Below are 16,817 nucleotides of genomic sequence, written 5' to 3'. Positions count from 1 at the left end.
ATGTCCCTAATTATTGGACAGCATTAACCTAATATGATCCAGTAATGCTAGCGACCCTCAGGAACAACTTCACGGATGTGACGGAGGAAAGAAAGGTAAACGGAATGGAATGATGCAAAGGGTAAGGTACAAATTGAAGAACTGACACTAAAGTAACAGTTATAAATGTATGTGAGTATTACTGACTGTGGCTCCAGATAGTGGCTAATATTTAACATGATACAATTGTAAAATAAAATGGAGAAAAGCCGGGGCATATAATTAAAACATTTTAAAGCGCTTATATCAAAAGGGCAGGTTCAGTCCTACAGAAGCCTATAGCTTGGGTCTCCAAATTTCATCTACGCAAATTATGAGGGCACTGTCACGACTTCCGCCGAAGTCGGTCCCTCTCCTTGTTCGGGCGGCTTTCGGTGGTCAACGTCACCGGCCTTCTAGCCATCGCCGATCCACTTTTAATTTTCCATTTGTTTTGTCTTTGTTTTACACACCTGGTTTCAATTCCCCAATTACATGTTCATTATTTAACCCTCTGTTTCCCCATGTTTTTTGTGCGTGATTGTTTTATGTATGTTCGATCCGTTATTGTGGGCTCGGTATTACGACATGTTATTGGAATATTTGAGTAAAGTTACGTGTGTTACTCATCTCTGCTGTCCTGCGCCTGACTCCTCTGCACCAGCTACACCCAGACCATTACAGACACACAATAAAACTGTGGAATAACAGCACATCTATTTATAGCCTACTTCACAGTGGAAAAGGGGCCACAATACATGTCATGTTGATATGATTTTCAGTTTGCTTCCATACGACTGGTTTCATATTCGTCTCCACGGATCATGAGGAAAAATCCTCTAAAACAATTGCTGTGTGTATTTACATTCCCCTTCTCCAAATGGATTACTCATTTATCTAGCTCTTATCAACAACTCATATCAATGTATAAATTATAGTGCATGGAGAAAGCTGTTATTTCTATTGGAAAAAAGAAAGTAGACGCTTTTTCCACTTGGAACCGGCGGGTTCGCTCAACCTTACTGCTGGTTTCCTGGCGCGTAAAGGTGGTGAAATGATGAGGGAATTAAGTCAAGGTCAGGATACGGTGTAGACACCTCCACCACACCTTCATTTCTTACATCTCCACCCTGAATGAATAGCGAGTGAATATCATGCTATTCTCATGCTTAAATTCAAGGTCAGAATACGCATACAGAGAAAAGTGCATAAAAAGGAAATTAACTTCCATTTACTAGCGCTTAACTCGGGTCGGAATCGGACCCATATCTCATCATTAATTAATCTCTTTATATATATATAGCACTTGGTGATAAAGCATTCTAGGCTTGTATGAGTTTTTTTGCTGTCTGTCTTAATTTCAAGCCCTAAAAATATATCTCATCTTTACAAATGCGGGCAACGTGACTGGCCCAAGGGAGAATGTCCCCATTGAAAATAATGAGGATTAATCTGCCCAATGATAAAACAGATATAGATTCATATCAAATTCACTATTACCAATAATAATCATAATCATTGTAGTAATAATAATAAAAAACAATAGTAGTAGAACTCTTATTTAGTCAAATAAAGAAAGAGTGGAGTAGTCTGAGACCCAGTGAGGGGAGGGGGTCAAAGGGTCAGGGGTTAGGTCTGGGTCTGAAAGTCATTCAGCTGTTCTGTGGTTCAGATGTCTAGAGGGAGATACTGTACAGTTCCGTTGTTCAGGTTGTTTCCGGTGTTCTGGCGTTGATGCCGTGTATGAATGCTGTCCAGGTGTGTGTGTGTTCAGTCTCCCACGTCGGTGTCTCTGTCTCCAATGAGCCAGAGGACATGGAAGCAGAGGGCCAGGAAGCCGGTCCCCAGCAGATCTCCCAGGGCCGTCAGGTAAGGAATAGAGAAGTTATCAGGGTTCATCCCCCTACTCCACATCCAGTGGACCATCCAGTCAGCCAGGTACAACAGGATCAACACCTAGAGACAGAGAGGGAGAGTGGTGAGGGGTGGTGTGTGTGTGTGTGTGCGTGAGTGGTGTGTGTGTGTGCGTGTACCTGCAGTAGAGCAGCTGCCATATAAAAGGCAATGAATGTGGATGTTAGAGTGGTGTGTCCTCCCTGCATGGAGTTGATAGTGTAGAGGAAGACCAGGTGACCTGGAGCAACCAGGAGGAAGAGCACCCGCGCTGAACGAGAGTTCACATCTGAGAAAGAGAGGGGCAAGAAACACGTGTTTACATAATAACACTCAACAAACCACCATTTTGATTACAATCTTGCATCAGTAAACATTTACCCTTAACATAAAACCAATCAATACTCACTGGAGCCGAAGAAGGAGGTGCAGGGAGTGGGGCATTTCCTGGGGTTGGGGTCAGGTTCTCCCATTGGGATACCGTTCATGTGCAGATAGGTGGAGATTCTACTGGCCTGCACTGCAACCAGGTTACCTCCCACACCTGGCAGAGCACATCACAGTACACGTATGAGACAGACAGGCATAGTCTATGAGGGGTCTCGTATCAGTGGTTGTGTATGAGTGGTTATGTGCTGGGTATTTCAATGCCAGGAGTCTCACCATTGATAACAGGAGTGAAGACAGCCATACCAGCAAAGTTGGGGTTGGACACAGTCTTATCTAGGATCAGACCCCCAACACTAAGGAGAGCACAGAGGAGGGGAGGTGAGACACAGGACAGACACATGTGAGACAGAAGAGATGAGAGGTAGGTGAGACAGGTTAGAGAACAGACACAGATGAGAGGTAGGTGAGACAGGTTAGAGAACAGACACAGATGAGAGGTAGGTGAGACAAGTTAGAGAACAGAGAAACAGATGAGAGGTGGGTGAGACAGGTTAGAGAACAGATACACAGATGAGAGGTGGGTGAGACAGGTTAGAGAACAGTGACACAGATGAGAGGAAAGTTAGGCACAGAGAGAGGAGAGAAGGAGCGAGACACATAAGAGACACAGGTGAGAGAGTGGCTCAACATAGGTCTTGTACCTGCTGATTGCCATGGCGATGATGACAGGTTCCCAGCCTGAGTAGAGCACCTCCCTGGTGGACGGGATCCTCCGAGCGATCAGCACCCACAGAGGGGTCATTGCCACAAACACAGCACACACCAACGGGTTGGCATAGTCGTTAAACTCTATAAGAGAACACACACACAGGGGTTAACATCATTGCTATGCTATATAACACACACTTCATCAGCTCAATATAGAAACTCAGACTGGGTGTGAATGGGAAATCGTGAGTGTTTCCATGTATTTATGTGTGGTCGTGGGGGGCAATAAAAAACACGTTATTCTGAATCACATGCCGCAGAGTGTGGTGATGAGCTAACACTAGACGGCATAGCTATGGGGTCACAGTCAGACATACATACATCCCCTACCACTGTGAGGTCAGTGGTGGAGTCAAACCTCAAGTAGGCCTATGTTAAAATAAGATCCTTACTTTAAGAGTCTAGCAGTTATGGGGTGAGTTAAAGTGTTTCTAATGGGACTTTTACTGCCACACTCACACCCTGGGGTGAGACAGATAGGTGTAAAGCAGGGGTGGGGAACTCCTCCAGGGCCTGATTGGTGTCACACTTTTTCTCCATCCCTAACAAACACAGCTGATTAATCAAACTGAATTCTGAACTGAAGATCATGATTAGGTGATTATTGGAGTCAGGTGTGTTAGCTGGGGCTGGGGCAAAACGGTGACACCAATCAAGCCCTCGAGGACTGGAATTGCCCACCCCTGGTGTAACGCAAAGTGGGTGTTTGTGATGAGTGTGTTTGAGTGTGTGTGTATCTGTATCTCAAGCATAGAGATACTATGCACTATATATACATGTTCTATTTAATTCTGAGATCACAAGTGTGTGTTTGTGTGTCTGTGTTTGTATCTGTATCACAAGTGTGTGTGTGTGTGTGTTTCTGTATCTTTCGTGTGTGCGTGTGTGTGTGTGTGTCGTACCTAGCTCCTTGTACAATCCTGTGCTGATGCCAGCCAGCAGAGAGAGTGTGATCAGGTCTCCCAGACTGGCAGCGATGGGCGTGGCCACGTTGTCAGGGTTGATGCCAACCTTCCTGGCTGCAATGATCACACCGATCATAATGATCCCTGCAGACAGAAAGAGGGGCTTAATGTTAAACCCACCAATCATAATGATCCCTGCAGACAGAAAGAGGGGCTTTATGTTAAACCCACCAATCATAATGATCCCTGCAGACAGAAAGAGGGGCTTAATGTTAAACCCACCAATCATAATGATCACTGCAGACAGAAAGAGGGGCTTAATGTTAAACCCACCAATCATAATGATCACTGCAGACAGAAAGAGGGGCTTAATGTTAAACCCACCAATCATAATGATCACTGCAGACAGAAAGAGGGCTTAATGTTAAACCCACCAATCATAATGATCACTGCAGACAGAAAGAGGGGGTTAATGTTAAACCCACCAATCATAATGATCACTGCAGACAGAAAGAGGGCTTAATGTTAAACCCACCAATCATAATGATCACTGCAGACAGAAAGAGGGGCTTAATGTTAAACCCACCAATCATAATGATCACTGCAGACAGAAAGAGGGGCTTAATGTTAAACCCACCAATCATAATGATCACTGCAGACAGAAAGAGGGGGTTAATGTTAAACCCACCAATCATAATGATCACTGCAGACAGAAAGAGGGGCTTAACGTTAAACCCACCAATCATAATGATCACTGCAGACAGAAAGAGGGGCTTAATGTTAAACCCACCAATCATAATGATCACTGCAGACAGAAAGAGGGGCTTAATGTTAAACCCACCAATCATAATGATCACTGCAGACAGAAAGAGGGGCTTAATGTTAAACCCACCAATCATAATGATCACTGCAGACAGAAAGAGGGGGTTAATGTTAAACCCACCAATCATAATGATCACTGCAGACAGAAAGAGGGGCTTAACGTTAAACCCACTAAATCATAATCAGTTTTATGGAATTTGTAACAAACTCAGTAAAAAAAGAAAGATCTCTTTTTCAGGACGCTGTCTTTCAAAGATAATTCGTAAAAATCCAAATAACTTCACAGATCTTCATTGTAAAGGGTTTAAACACTGTTTCCCGTGCTTGTTCAATGAACCATAAACAATTAATGAACTTGCACCTGTGGAACGGTTGTTAAGACACTAACAGCTCACAGACGGTAGGCAATTAAGGTCCCAGTTATGAAAACTTAGGACACTAAAGAAGCCTTTCTACTGACTCACCAAAATAAAGATGCCCAGGGTCCCTGCTCATCTGCGTGAATGTGCCTTAGCATGCTGCAAGGAGGCATGAGGACTGCAGATGTGGCCAGGGCAATAAATTGCAATGTCCGTACTGTGAGACGCCTAACACAGCGCTACAGGGAGACAGGACGAACAGCTGATCGTCCTCGCAGTGGCAGACCACGTGTAACAACACCTGCACAGGATCGGTACATCTGAACATCACACCTGCGGGACATGTACAGGATGGCAACAGCAACTGCCTGAGTTACACCAGGAACGCACAATCCCTCCATCAGTGCTCAGACGGTCTGCAATAGGCTGAGAGAGGCTGGACTGAGGGCTTGTAGGCCTGTTGTAAGGCAGGTCCTCACCAGACATTACCGGCAACAACGTCGCCTATGGGTACAAACCCACCGTTGCTGGACCAGACAGGACTGGCAAAAAGTGCTCTTCACTGACGAGTTGCGGTTCTGTCTCACCAGGGGTGATGGTCGGATTGAGCGTTATACCGAGGCCTGTACTCTGGCGTGGGATCGATTTGGAGGTGGAGGGTCCGTCATGGTCTGGGGCGGTGTTTCACAGCATCATCGGACTGAGCTTGTTGTCATTGCAGGCAATCGCAACGCTGTACGTTACATGGAAGACATCCTCCTCCCTCATGTGGTACCCTTACTGCAGGCTCATTCTAACATGGCCCTCCAGCATGACAATGCCACCAGCTATTCTGCTCGTTCTTTGCGTGATTTCCTGCAAGACAGGAATGTCAGTGTTCTGCCATGGCCAGCGAAGAGCCCGGATCTCAATCCCATTGAGCATGTCTGGGACCTGTTGGATCGGAGGGTGAGGGCTAGGGCCATTCCCCCTAGAAATGTCCGGGAACTTGCAGGTGCCTTGGTGGAATAGTGGGGTAACATCTCACAGCAAAAACTGGCAAATCTGGTGCAGTCCATGAGGAGGAGATGCACTGCAGTACTTAATGCAGCTGGTGGCCACACCAGATACTGACTGTTACTTTTGATTTTAACCCACCCTTTGTTCAGGGACTCATTATTCAGTTTTTGTTAGTCACATGTCTGTGGAACTTGTTCAGTTTGTCTCAGTTGTTGAATCTTGTTATGTTCATACAAATATTTAAACATGTTAAGTTTGCTGATAATATATGCAGTTGACAGTGAGAGGATGTTTCTTTTTTTGCTGAGTTGATATTATCAATTTTCCGCTGTCAAATCGTATCTAGGGTTACCATGTGCATATGAATAATTAGAGTATGAAAAAAGTGAATCAGTATTATTGATTATTGTCTCCTATCCTCCTAGTGGTACCTAGTATCAGAGAGGCGATGAATGCGGTAGCCACACTGGAGGCACACAGCAAGATAGCATGTCCCAGTCTAAAGTTCCCCTCTGGGATCCAGCCAAAGATCACTGCTGCGATGGATGCCAGGAACCCTACTACTGTGGCCTGGACCTAGGAGGCAGAGAAAGGGAGGGAAGGGTTACTGTAAACTGTACTGCACGTGTGTGTGTGTGTGTGTGTGTGTGTGTGTGTGTGTGTGTGTGTGTGTGTGTGTGTGTGTGTGTGTGTGTGTGTGTGTGTGTGTGTGTGTGTGTGTGTGTGTGTGTGTGTCAGTTTCCTGTAACCCCCTGGTGAGCTGACCCAGCACGCAGTGATCCATCTAGCAGGTTGTGTGACTGTCGGGGATCCAAAGTCTGGGGTTGAGGGGTTCCATGAACCACAGATTCAGCACTTTTACATCTGACACTGTCCATATATGGTAACACAATGATAGGGCATATTTTGTTTTATATCTGTGACCTGTTTTGTTTGGGAATATGTTGAATGTTGTTCTGTGTTCCCCAGTGTTCCATCCAGGTGTTGTGGGATGTTCCAGAGTATTTTGTACCTGGATGAGGGCGAGGTTTCCAACGATCATCTTCCACATGTCCTTGGCTGAGTCCATCTGACCAACATTAGCCTGCACAGAGAGACACACACACAGAAGACCATAAGAGACCACGACCAGAACACAACTATAACACAACCACAACACAACCATAACACGACCACAACACAACTATAACACAACCACAACACAACTATAACACAGGAGACCATAAGAGACCATGACCACAACACAACCATAACACGACCACAACACAACTATAACACAACCACAACACAACTATAACACAGGAGACCATAAGAGACCATGACCACAACACAACCATAACACAGCTATAACACAGGAGACAATGAGCCCACAACCACAACACAACTATAACACGACTATAACACAGGAGACCATGAGCCCACAACCACAACACAACTATAACACGACTATAACACAGGAGACCATGAGCCCACAACCACAACACAACTATAACACAACTATAACACAGGAGACCATGAGTCCACGATCACGACCACAACACAACCATAACACGACTATAACACAGGAGACCATGAGACCATGAGCCCACAACCACAACACAACTATAACACAACTATAACACAGGAGACCATGAGTCCACAACCACAACACAACCATAACACAACCACAACACAACCATAACACAACTATAACACAGGAGACCATGACACCATGAGTCCACGACCACAACACAACCATAACACAACTATAACACAGGAGAGCATGAGTCCACGACCACAACACAACCATAACACAACTATAACACAGGAGACCATGAGTCCACGACCACGACCACAACACAACCATAACACAACTATAACACAGGAGACCATGAGTCCACGACCACAACACAACCATAACACAACTATAACACAGGAGACCATGAGTCCACGACCACGACCACAACACAACCATAACACAACTATAACACAGGAGACCATGAGTCCACGACCACACTACCATCTGACTGGCCACGGTTTGAATCCAGGAAAGGTAACCAGAATCATGATGTTTCAAAAACGTAGAATGTGTTCGACTGAGTGTGAACGTGTACATGAACACGTGTGTGTTTGAGTATGTGTGTGTGTCAATGTGTATGCTTTAGTGTGTGTGTGTGTGTGTGTGTGTGTGTGTGTGTGTGTGTGTGTGTGTGTGTGTGTGTGTGTGTGTGTGTGTGTGCGCGCTGTGCCATTGGCCCTGGCTTCTGTCAGAACAATCAGGGGTCAGTTCTCTGGACAAAGGAGCTCTGGAGTTCTGACCCCTTCACCCTGTGGCCGACTCCAATTATCTCATCTCTCTCTCTACACACACACACACACACACACACACACACACACACACACACACACACACACACACACACACACACACACACACACACACACACACACACACACACACACACACACACTTGTACAGCTAACCTTGTGGGGACACACAATTCAGTCCCATTCAAAATCCTATTTTACCCAACCCCTAACCCTAAACCTAACCCATACTCTTACCCTAACCCTAACCTTAACCCTAACCCAAAAACCTAACCTTAACCCTAGCTCCTAAGATTGGACTAAGAAGCATTATTAATGGAGGATCTCAAATGAAAATACTTCTCCGTCCAAGACTAGGCTTAATGTGTGGGGGAAAAGGCACTTAGAGTTGTAGCAGGACAGGTGTGTGTGTAGCAGGACAGGTGTGTGTGTAGCATGACAGGTGTTTGTGTAGCAGTACAGGTGTGTGTGTAGCAGGACAGGTGTGTGTGTAGCAGGACAGGTGTTTGTGTAGCAGGACAGGTGTGTGTGTAGCAGGACAGGTGTGTGTGTAGCAGGACAGGTGTGTGTGTAGCAGGACAGGTGTGTGTGTAGCAGGACAGGTGTGTGTGTAGCAGAGAGCTGATTGTGGAAGACTGAGTCAGTGGCTGTGTTTGAAACCCATCTCCCTCTACTTCCTCTCGTTCACTGATCCTTCCATTGATTACCCAGCTATGTAGGAAAAAAGATGACATGATGAAAAAGTGATCGTTACTGTAGATGCTCTTTACAGACTTGTTACACAACTATACATACAACTGGATGAGCTATGCAAATTAATGAATATCATATTAGATCTGTGATTAGGCTACTTCTCTGAAAGGCAGAAGGAAGGATGCTTTTTCTAAGTATTCAAACAGGGTGAAATGCTGAGTATCTCCCCCCCCCACTCCCAACACTACATCAAGCTCTAGTGACTAGCCACATGACTGCCAAAAACAGAGAGAATGCTTTGGAAGGAGAGAAAAGAACATGTTTGAATGAGAGAGCAGAGAGCGAGAGTGAGAGTGAAAGTGAGTATAGAGATAGAGAGAGAAAGAGAGAGAGAGAGAGAGAGAGAGAGAGAGGGGAGCGAGAGATGAAAGAGAGAGAGAGAGCGAGGGGGAGCGAGAGATGAAAGAGAGAGAGAGAGAGAGAGAGAGAGGGGAAGGTTTGAATGGAGAAATTGGCTGAGAGCCAGACCACATTGGCATCTAGGTCTCAGCTTGAGCTTCTGTTCCCAATGTGAACACACATATGGGACTAGTACTAAACACTACTGCCACTCATGTGACCCTGATTCAGTTACAGAAACTCTGCCTCAGTATCAGCATGGCAGTATGTGTGTGTGCCTGTGAGTATCCGAGTGTGTGTGTGTGGCAGAGAGTTAAGAGGAAGACTGAGTCAGCAGCTGTTTTTGAAACCCATGTCTCCTTCCTTCCTCTCTTCCACTAATCCTTGCATTGATTAAGCAGCTATGTAAAAAAAGACAAACAGATGACATGATGCAGTAAGCTGGCTCTCAACACTATGTGGTAGCTAATGCGATTATGCCTGCCTGCAGTCATTCACTAAATATGATTATTCCAATACTTATAGTCAATTAGGGTCACAAACAAGGATCATAGAGAGTTACAAAAACAAATGTTTGTAAGAAGGAAAAAGAGAGAGGGAGCGAGATAGAGGGGCAGAAAGAGAGACAGAAAGAAAGAAAGAAAGAGAGAATTATACTAGCCTAATTTCCTCTCCTATTCTTTAAACAGAGATTACAAGTTACAGCAGACCAAAATAACAAGCAATTCAGGGAGAAGCGTGGTCATGTGTATGGCATTCTGCCTTAGCCCCTGGCAGTTCTTTTTTCTTTGATAAGTGCATTAGGAAACTTACAGTGGGCTTAATCTGCTGATAATTAGTAATGCCATGGAAAGAAACGTGGCCCACCGTGGCCAGCCAAGATCCTAAAAGAAAAATAATAGCTCTGGGCGAACGGGGAGTATATCATACCATACACATTACATACTCAGGTCACCTGCCACACAATACACACTAAGCTCTCTTGTCATCAAGCCTCAGCAAAGAAACAGCCTCAGCAAAGAAACAGCCAGGAAACGCAATGGAGAAGCTTCTCATCCTGGAACGGGGTACGTATGCCCACCACAGTAATATCAATAAACATATGGGGGGGGCCATGATTTCTTAAGCAACCCTATAATGAATTGCATACTACGTCATACTGTATATGTGCAGATATATGCATCACATCATTGCTCTCTCTCTCTCTCACTCAACTGTTTGTGCATCTTGCTAGCTGTCACTCAAATGCAGATGGGCTGAACCTCATTGGCTGGAACTTCAATTGCTAGGGGGCTGGCCTACGTGGGGGAAATGTAGGGGAAATGGCGCTGTACAGCTTCCAGTAAACAGTCCCTTTCAAACTAGGGATTTTGTGGCTAATTGACATAAAACAGGAATTCTGCTCATAGATTATGCATGTATGAACTACACATTGACACATCCAGTCCAAAGCAGGAGGGTTAAAAAAGACTCACTAGTCGCCAAAGATCCGGTGCATGTCTTTAATAATCAGGACAGGAAAGAACTTGAAAAGCTTATCACATTCTGCTGTGTTTGTCAGCTTGTTTTCCCACAAGCCAATGGAAGGAATGTGTGGATTGGTGTACTTAAGAGCAGCAGTGGACTAATTCGCATTTAGCACCACATAGCTCCAGGGGTAGGAGGCTAGGCTAGCTAGCGCCTCCTGTTAACAACACCAGTGTCCCAATGACCCCTCTGCTTGCTGCCTACAATGGACAATAGTGTTGTGTTGTTCTAATGGTGTTGTTAGCTGAGTGTTAGCTCATGAGCTAAGAGCCTAATAGAGATTGAAACACTTGCCTGGTGTCAGGTACAACAGACCCAGGGCTTTGGTTAAACTTTGAGCAAAGTCAGAGAAATCAGTTTAAACCAGAGAAATAACAGGAAAGCTGGGATCTGTTAGGGTTAGTTAGCCAGTCAAATGTCTTACAAAACCAGACACATACAGTACAAAACTCAACTGACTGAAGTCTAATGAGAAAATGCAAACAACACTTGGTTGGTAAGTGTTGTTGTTGATAAGGTGTATGTGTGAGATATTCAGCCTTTCTGAAAATATTTTCCCATTGACACAATCCTTCAGACGTTGTTACGTCTGGAGAGGAGACAGGTCAACAGGTGTCCAAACTGATTAGTGGAAAAGTACACCAAACTCAAACACACTCCCATACACCTAGGGCAGGTTGACGCTGGATCAGATAGCGGTGTTGGATCAGTAGAGCAGGGGAGTGGAATGTTGGCTTGAGGTCAGGTCACAACCCAAGATAAATAGGATTTATGGAGAAGCTTCCCATCCTGGAACGGGATACGTATACCCACCACAGTAATATCAATAAACGTATGGGGGGGACATGATTTCTTAAGCAACCCTATAATGAGCTCTATACTCAATTCACCTGAAACACAAGAGATTCTCTGGTACTTTTGTGTACTTTCTAGCCAGTAGTTCTGAAAGTAGCGTTCACAAGCTAAAAGTGGTCCCCCAAAATTGCGTACTACGTCATACTGTATATGTGCAGATATGTGCACCACATCATTGCTCTCTCTCTCTCACTCAACTGTTTGTGCATCTTGCTAGCTGTCACTCAAATGCAGATGGGCTGAACCTCATTGGCTGGAACTTCAATTGCTAGGGGGCTGGCCTACGTGGGGGAAATGTAGGGGAAATGGCGCTGTACAGCTTCCAGTAAACAGTCGCTTTCAAACTAGGGATTTTGTGGCTAATTGACATAAAACAGGAATTCTGCACATAGATTATGCATGTATGAACTACACATTGACACATCCAGTCCAAAGCAGGAGGGTTAAAAAAGACTCACTAGTCGCCAAAGTTCCGGTGCATGTCTTTAATAATCAGGACAGGAAAGAACTTGAAAAGCTTATCACATTCTGCTGTGTTTGTCAGCCTGTTTTCCCACAAGCCAATGGAAGGAATGTGTGGATTGGTGTACTTAAGAGCAGCAGTGGACTATTTTGCATTTAGCACCACATAGCTCTAGGGGTAGGAGGCTAGGCTAGCTAGCGCCTCCTGTTAACAACACCAGTGTCCCAATGACCCCTCTGCTTGCTGCCTACAATGGACAATAGTGTTGTGTTGTTCTAATGGTGTTGTTAGCTGAGTGTTAGCTCATGAGCTAAAAGCCTAATAGAGATTGAAACACTTGCCTGGTGTCAGGTACAACAGACCCAGGGCTTTGGTTAAACTTTGAGCAAAGTCAGAGAAATCAGTTTAAACCAGAGAAATAACAGGAAAGCTGGGATCTGTTAGGGTTAGTTAGCCAGTCAAATGTCTTACAAAACCAGACACATACAGTACAAAACTCAACTGACTGAAGTCTAGCGAGAAAATGCAAACAACACTTGGTTGGTAAGTGTTGTTGTTGATAAGGTGTATGTGTGAGATATTCAGCCTTTCTGAAAATATTTTCCCACACAATCCTTCAGACGTTGTTACGTCTGGAGAGGAGACAGGTCAACAGGTGTCCAAACTGATTAGTGGAAAAGTACACCAAACTCAAACACACTCCCATACACCTAGGGCAGGTTGACGCTGGATCAGATAGCGGTGTTGGATCAGTAGACCAGGGGAGTGGAATGTTGGCTTGAGGTCAGGTCACAACCCAAGATAAATAGGATTTAGCAATCATGACCTCTGACTTTTGACTGTTGACCAATCAATTGAGAGATTCCAAGTGAGTGATAAAAAAAAAAAATGTTTCCCTGAATGAGTAAAAACCCTTTGGGAATCTAGTCACCACTGAGCATTATTTTGTTTTCCATGGGGTTCTAGATACATCAAACAGAATGGAACAATTCATTATGTTTCCATGACAACAAAGACAAGCTCTTTCAGACACTGAGGTGAGCGTGAACCCCTGTCTCGTTAAGACACGTGATTAGTGCTTGTTCACCTGTAGCCCACCTGCAGGCCCCTGCTAGTCAAACACTCTACAGTCGTGGCCAAAAGTTTTGAGAATGACACATATTTATTTTCACAAAGTCTGCTGCCTCAGTTTGTATGATGGCAATTTGCATATACTCCTGAATGTTATGGAGAGTGATCAGATGAATTGAAATGAATTGCAAAGTCCCTCTTTGCCATGCAAATGAACTGAACCCCCCCCCCCGCAAATTCCACTGCATTTCAGCCCTGCCACAAAAGGACCAACTGACATCATGTCAGTGATTCTCTCGTTAACACAGGTGTGAGTGTCATGCAGATTGAGTTCGAATAACAGACTGGAAGCTTCAAAAGGAGGGTGGTGCTTGGAATCATTGTTCTTCCTCTGTCAATCATGTTACCTGCAAGGAAACATGTGCCGTCATCATTGCTTTGCACAAAAAGGGCTTCACAGGCAAGGATATTGCTGCCAGTAAGATTGCACCTAAATCAACAATTTATCGGATCATCAAGAACTTCAAGGAGAGCGGTTCAATTGTTATGAAGAAGGCTTCAGGGCGACCAAGAAAGTCCAGCAAGCGCCAAGACCATCTCCTAAAGTTGATTCAGCTGCGGGATCGGGGCACCACCAGTATAGAGCTTGCTCAGGAATGGCAGCAGGCAGGTGTGAGTGCATCGGCACGCACAGTGAGGTGAAGACTTTTGGAGGATGGCCTGGTGTCAAGAAGGGCAGCAAAGAAGCCACTTCTCTCCAGGAAAAACATCAGGGACAGACTGATATTCTGCAAAAGGTACAGGGATTGGACTGCTGAGGACTGAGGTAAAGTCAGTTTCTCTGATGAATCACCTTTCCGATTGTTTGTGGCATCCAGAAAAAAGCTTGTTCGGAGAAGACAAGGTGAGCGCTACCATCAGTCCTGTGTCATGCCAACAGTAAAGCATCCTGAGACTATTCATGTGTGGGGTTGCTTCTCAGCCAAGGGAGTGGTCTCACTCACAATTTTGCCTAAGAACACAGCCATGAATAAAGAATGGTACCAACACATCCTCCGAGAGCAACTTCTCCCAACCATCCAGGAACAGTTTGGTGATGAACAATGCCTTTTCCAGCATAATGGAGCACCTTGCTATAAGGCAAAAGTGATAACTAAGTGGCTCGGGGAACAAAACATTGATATTTTGGGTCCATGGCCAGGAAACTCCCCAGACCTTAATCCCATTGAGAACTTGTGGTCAATCCTCAAGAGGCGGGTGGACAAACAAAACCCCACAAATTCTGACAAACTCCAAGCATTGATTATGCAAGAATGGTCTGCCATCAGTCAGGATGTGGCCCAGAAGTTAATTGACAGCATGCCAGGGCGGATTGCAGAGGTCTTATAAAAGAAGGGTCAACACTGCAAATATTGACTCTTTGCATCAACTTCATGTAATTGTCATTAAAAGCCTTTGACACTTATGAAATGCTTGTAATTATACTTCAGTATTCCGTAGTAACATCTGACAAAAATATCTAAAGACACTGAAGCAGCAAACTTCGTGAAAATTAATATTTGTGTCATTCTATTTGTGTCATTTAACTGTATTGTTAAAACCAGTGGGTCTGATTAATCTGACAAGAACATTATGATAATGTTATGGTTTCTAGTGTTACACTCTGCTGCTCCTGATTAATCCAAACACTATAGCAACACAATGGTTGCCAAATGTAGAGACCACAACAAAACACACTCACTGCTGTTGACAGTCTGGAGGCCAATGTCATCTCCAGGTTGCCCTTTAATCCCAGCAGCGCCGGGACCAGGATGAAGACCTCTGTCACCTCCGTAAACACCGTCCAGTGCTGCAACACAACAACACACAGTTACACAACTACACACAACACAATACCAGGTGTGTATTCATGGATGCCAAGGGAAGCCAGGCTTCCCCAAAAATGTGATCATTAAAACAATTTTTATTATATAACAACTTCTCTTTAGTCTCTCTGTGTATTCATCATTTTCCTTCAATTCTCACCAGAGAATTCATCCGAGCAAGGGAAACAGCGCCCCACTGTCTCAGTATGTGTAGCCCAAGTATATGATGCTGTCTGGACAAAAATAGTATGACATGTTGCCACCGTAGCATTTGATTAATTGATTCCAGCAAGCATTTGACCTTCATTCATAAAAAATATATAAAATAATTATCCAATCAGTGTTGAGCTGAACTCAACTGTGGGTGGTCCTGGCGCAGCTAACTTAGCTGGTTCATTAATGCCCAATCGAGGAAGTTAGGCGCCTGGCAAATGTTTTAGCCAGCTAGCCTAGTCTAGCTAGCCTAGTCCAGCTAGCCTAGTCTAAACTAAAAGTGTGTACTATTGTTTGACAGTCATAGACTGTTTTGGCAACATAAAAGAGAGGACAATTGCTTTGGAGTTCATCCAGTCTACAAGTAGAGTCAACAACATGTTTTTAAAAACTTTTTCCCCCACACATACAGAAAATCAGTACCGCAGCCACGTGATATTGTGTCATGTTGATTGGACTAAATTGTCTTTGGTGTGTTTAAGTTTATATTCACAGCCTCCAGGGTGGCGCAGTGGTCTAGGGCACTGCATCGCAGTGCTAGCTGTGCCACCAGAGACTCTGGGTTCGAGCCCAGGCTCTATCGCAGATGGCCATGACCGGGAGGTCCATGGAGTGACGCACAATTGGCCTAGTGTCGTCTGGTTTAGAGAGGGTTTGGCCAGTAGGGATATCCTTGTCTCATCGTGCACTAGTGACTCCTGTGGCGGGCCGGGTGCAGTGTGCGCTAACCAGGTTGCCAGATGCATGGTGTTTCCTCTGACACATTGGTGCGGCTGGCTTCTGGGTTGGATGCGCGCTGTGTTAAGAAGCAGTGCGGCTTGGATGGGTTGTGTTTCGGAGGACGCATGGCTTTCGACTTTCGTCTCTCCCGAGCCCGTACAGGAGTTGTAGTGATGAGACAAGATAGTAACTACTAACAATTGGATACTATGAAAAGGGGGTATAAATAAAATAAAAAGTTTGTTTTCACTGTATTAGGATACTTATATATAGCCTAGTTGATTTGGTTACGTTTAAGTTGAAACCCACTGGGCACAAATGTAATTGGATTTAAAAGTTGGGTGATAAAAAGAAGCCCTCACGTTGATGACTTTCTGCAAAACAAATCAGTTTCCCACGTTGATTCAACGTCATCACATAGATGTTTGTTGTTTAAATGGTGTGGAAACATTGTTCATTCAAACCGTTTTTGCCCAGTGGGGATGATTCTGGAATAGCAGAGGAAGTGCTCCAGTTGTCTTTGTGCTGACTTGCTGTAACTCTCCGTGGT

At 44.7% G+C, this 16,817-nt stretch overlaps 1 protein-coding gene across 1 annotated transcript in view; it reads right to left on the bottom strand.

Annotated features, from left to right (window-relative positions):
- Positions 1-723: 723 nt before the first annotated feature.
- The window catches only part of LOC129849354 (solute carrier family 41 member 1), a 35,368-nt gene continuing 19,274 nt past the window's right edge, over positions 724-16,817 (bottom strand). Inside the window, exons 3-11 of the mRNA XM_055916266.1 lie at positions 15,211-15,318; positions 7,167-7,238; positions 6,586-6,730; positions 3,972-4,118; positions 3,003-3,150; positions 2,575-2,654; positions 2,321-2,455; positions 2,052-2,200; positions 724-1,974 (exon numbers count right to left, since the gene is read on the bottom strand). Of these exons, the coding sequence (XP_055772241.1) occupies positions 1,789-1,974; positions 2,052-2,200; positions 2,321-2,455; positions 2,575-2,654; positions 3,003-3,150; positions 3,972-4,118; positions 6,586-6,730; positions 7,167-7,238; positions 15,211-15,318 (1,170 nt within the window). The 3' untranslated portion in view covers positions 724-1,788. The remainder of the gene's footprint in view (positions 1,975-2,051; positions 2,201-2,320; positions 2,456-2,574; positions 2,655-3,002; positions 3,151-3,971; positions 4,119-6,585; positions 6,731-7,166; positions 7,239-15,210; positions 15,319-16,817) is intronic.

Source organism: Salvelinus fontinalis, chromosome 3 (genome assembly GCF_029448725.1).
Source record: "Salvelinus fontinalis isolate EN_2023a chromosome 3, ASM2944872v1, whole genome shotgun sequence".
Taxonomy (NCBI): domain Eukaryota; kingdom Metazoa; phylum Chordata; class Actinopteri; order Salmoniformes; family Salmonidae; genus Salvelinus; species Salvelinus fontinalis.
Note: the sequence above shows the minus strand (reverse complement) of the source record. Positions and strands in the feature narration are given on the sequence as shown.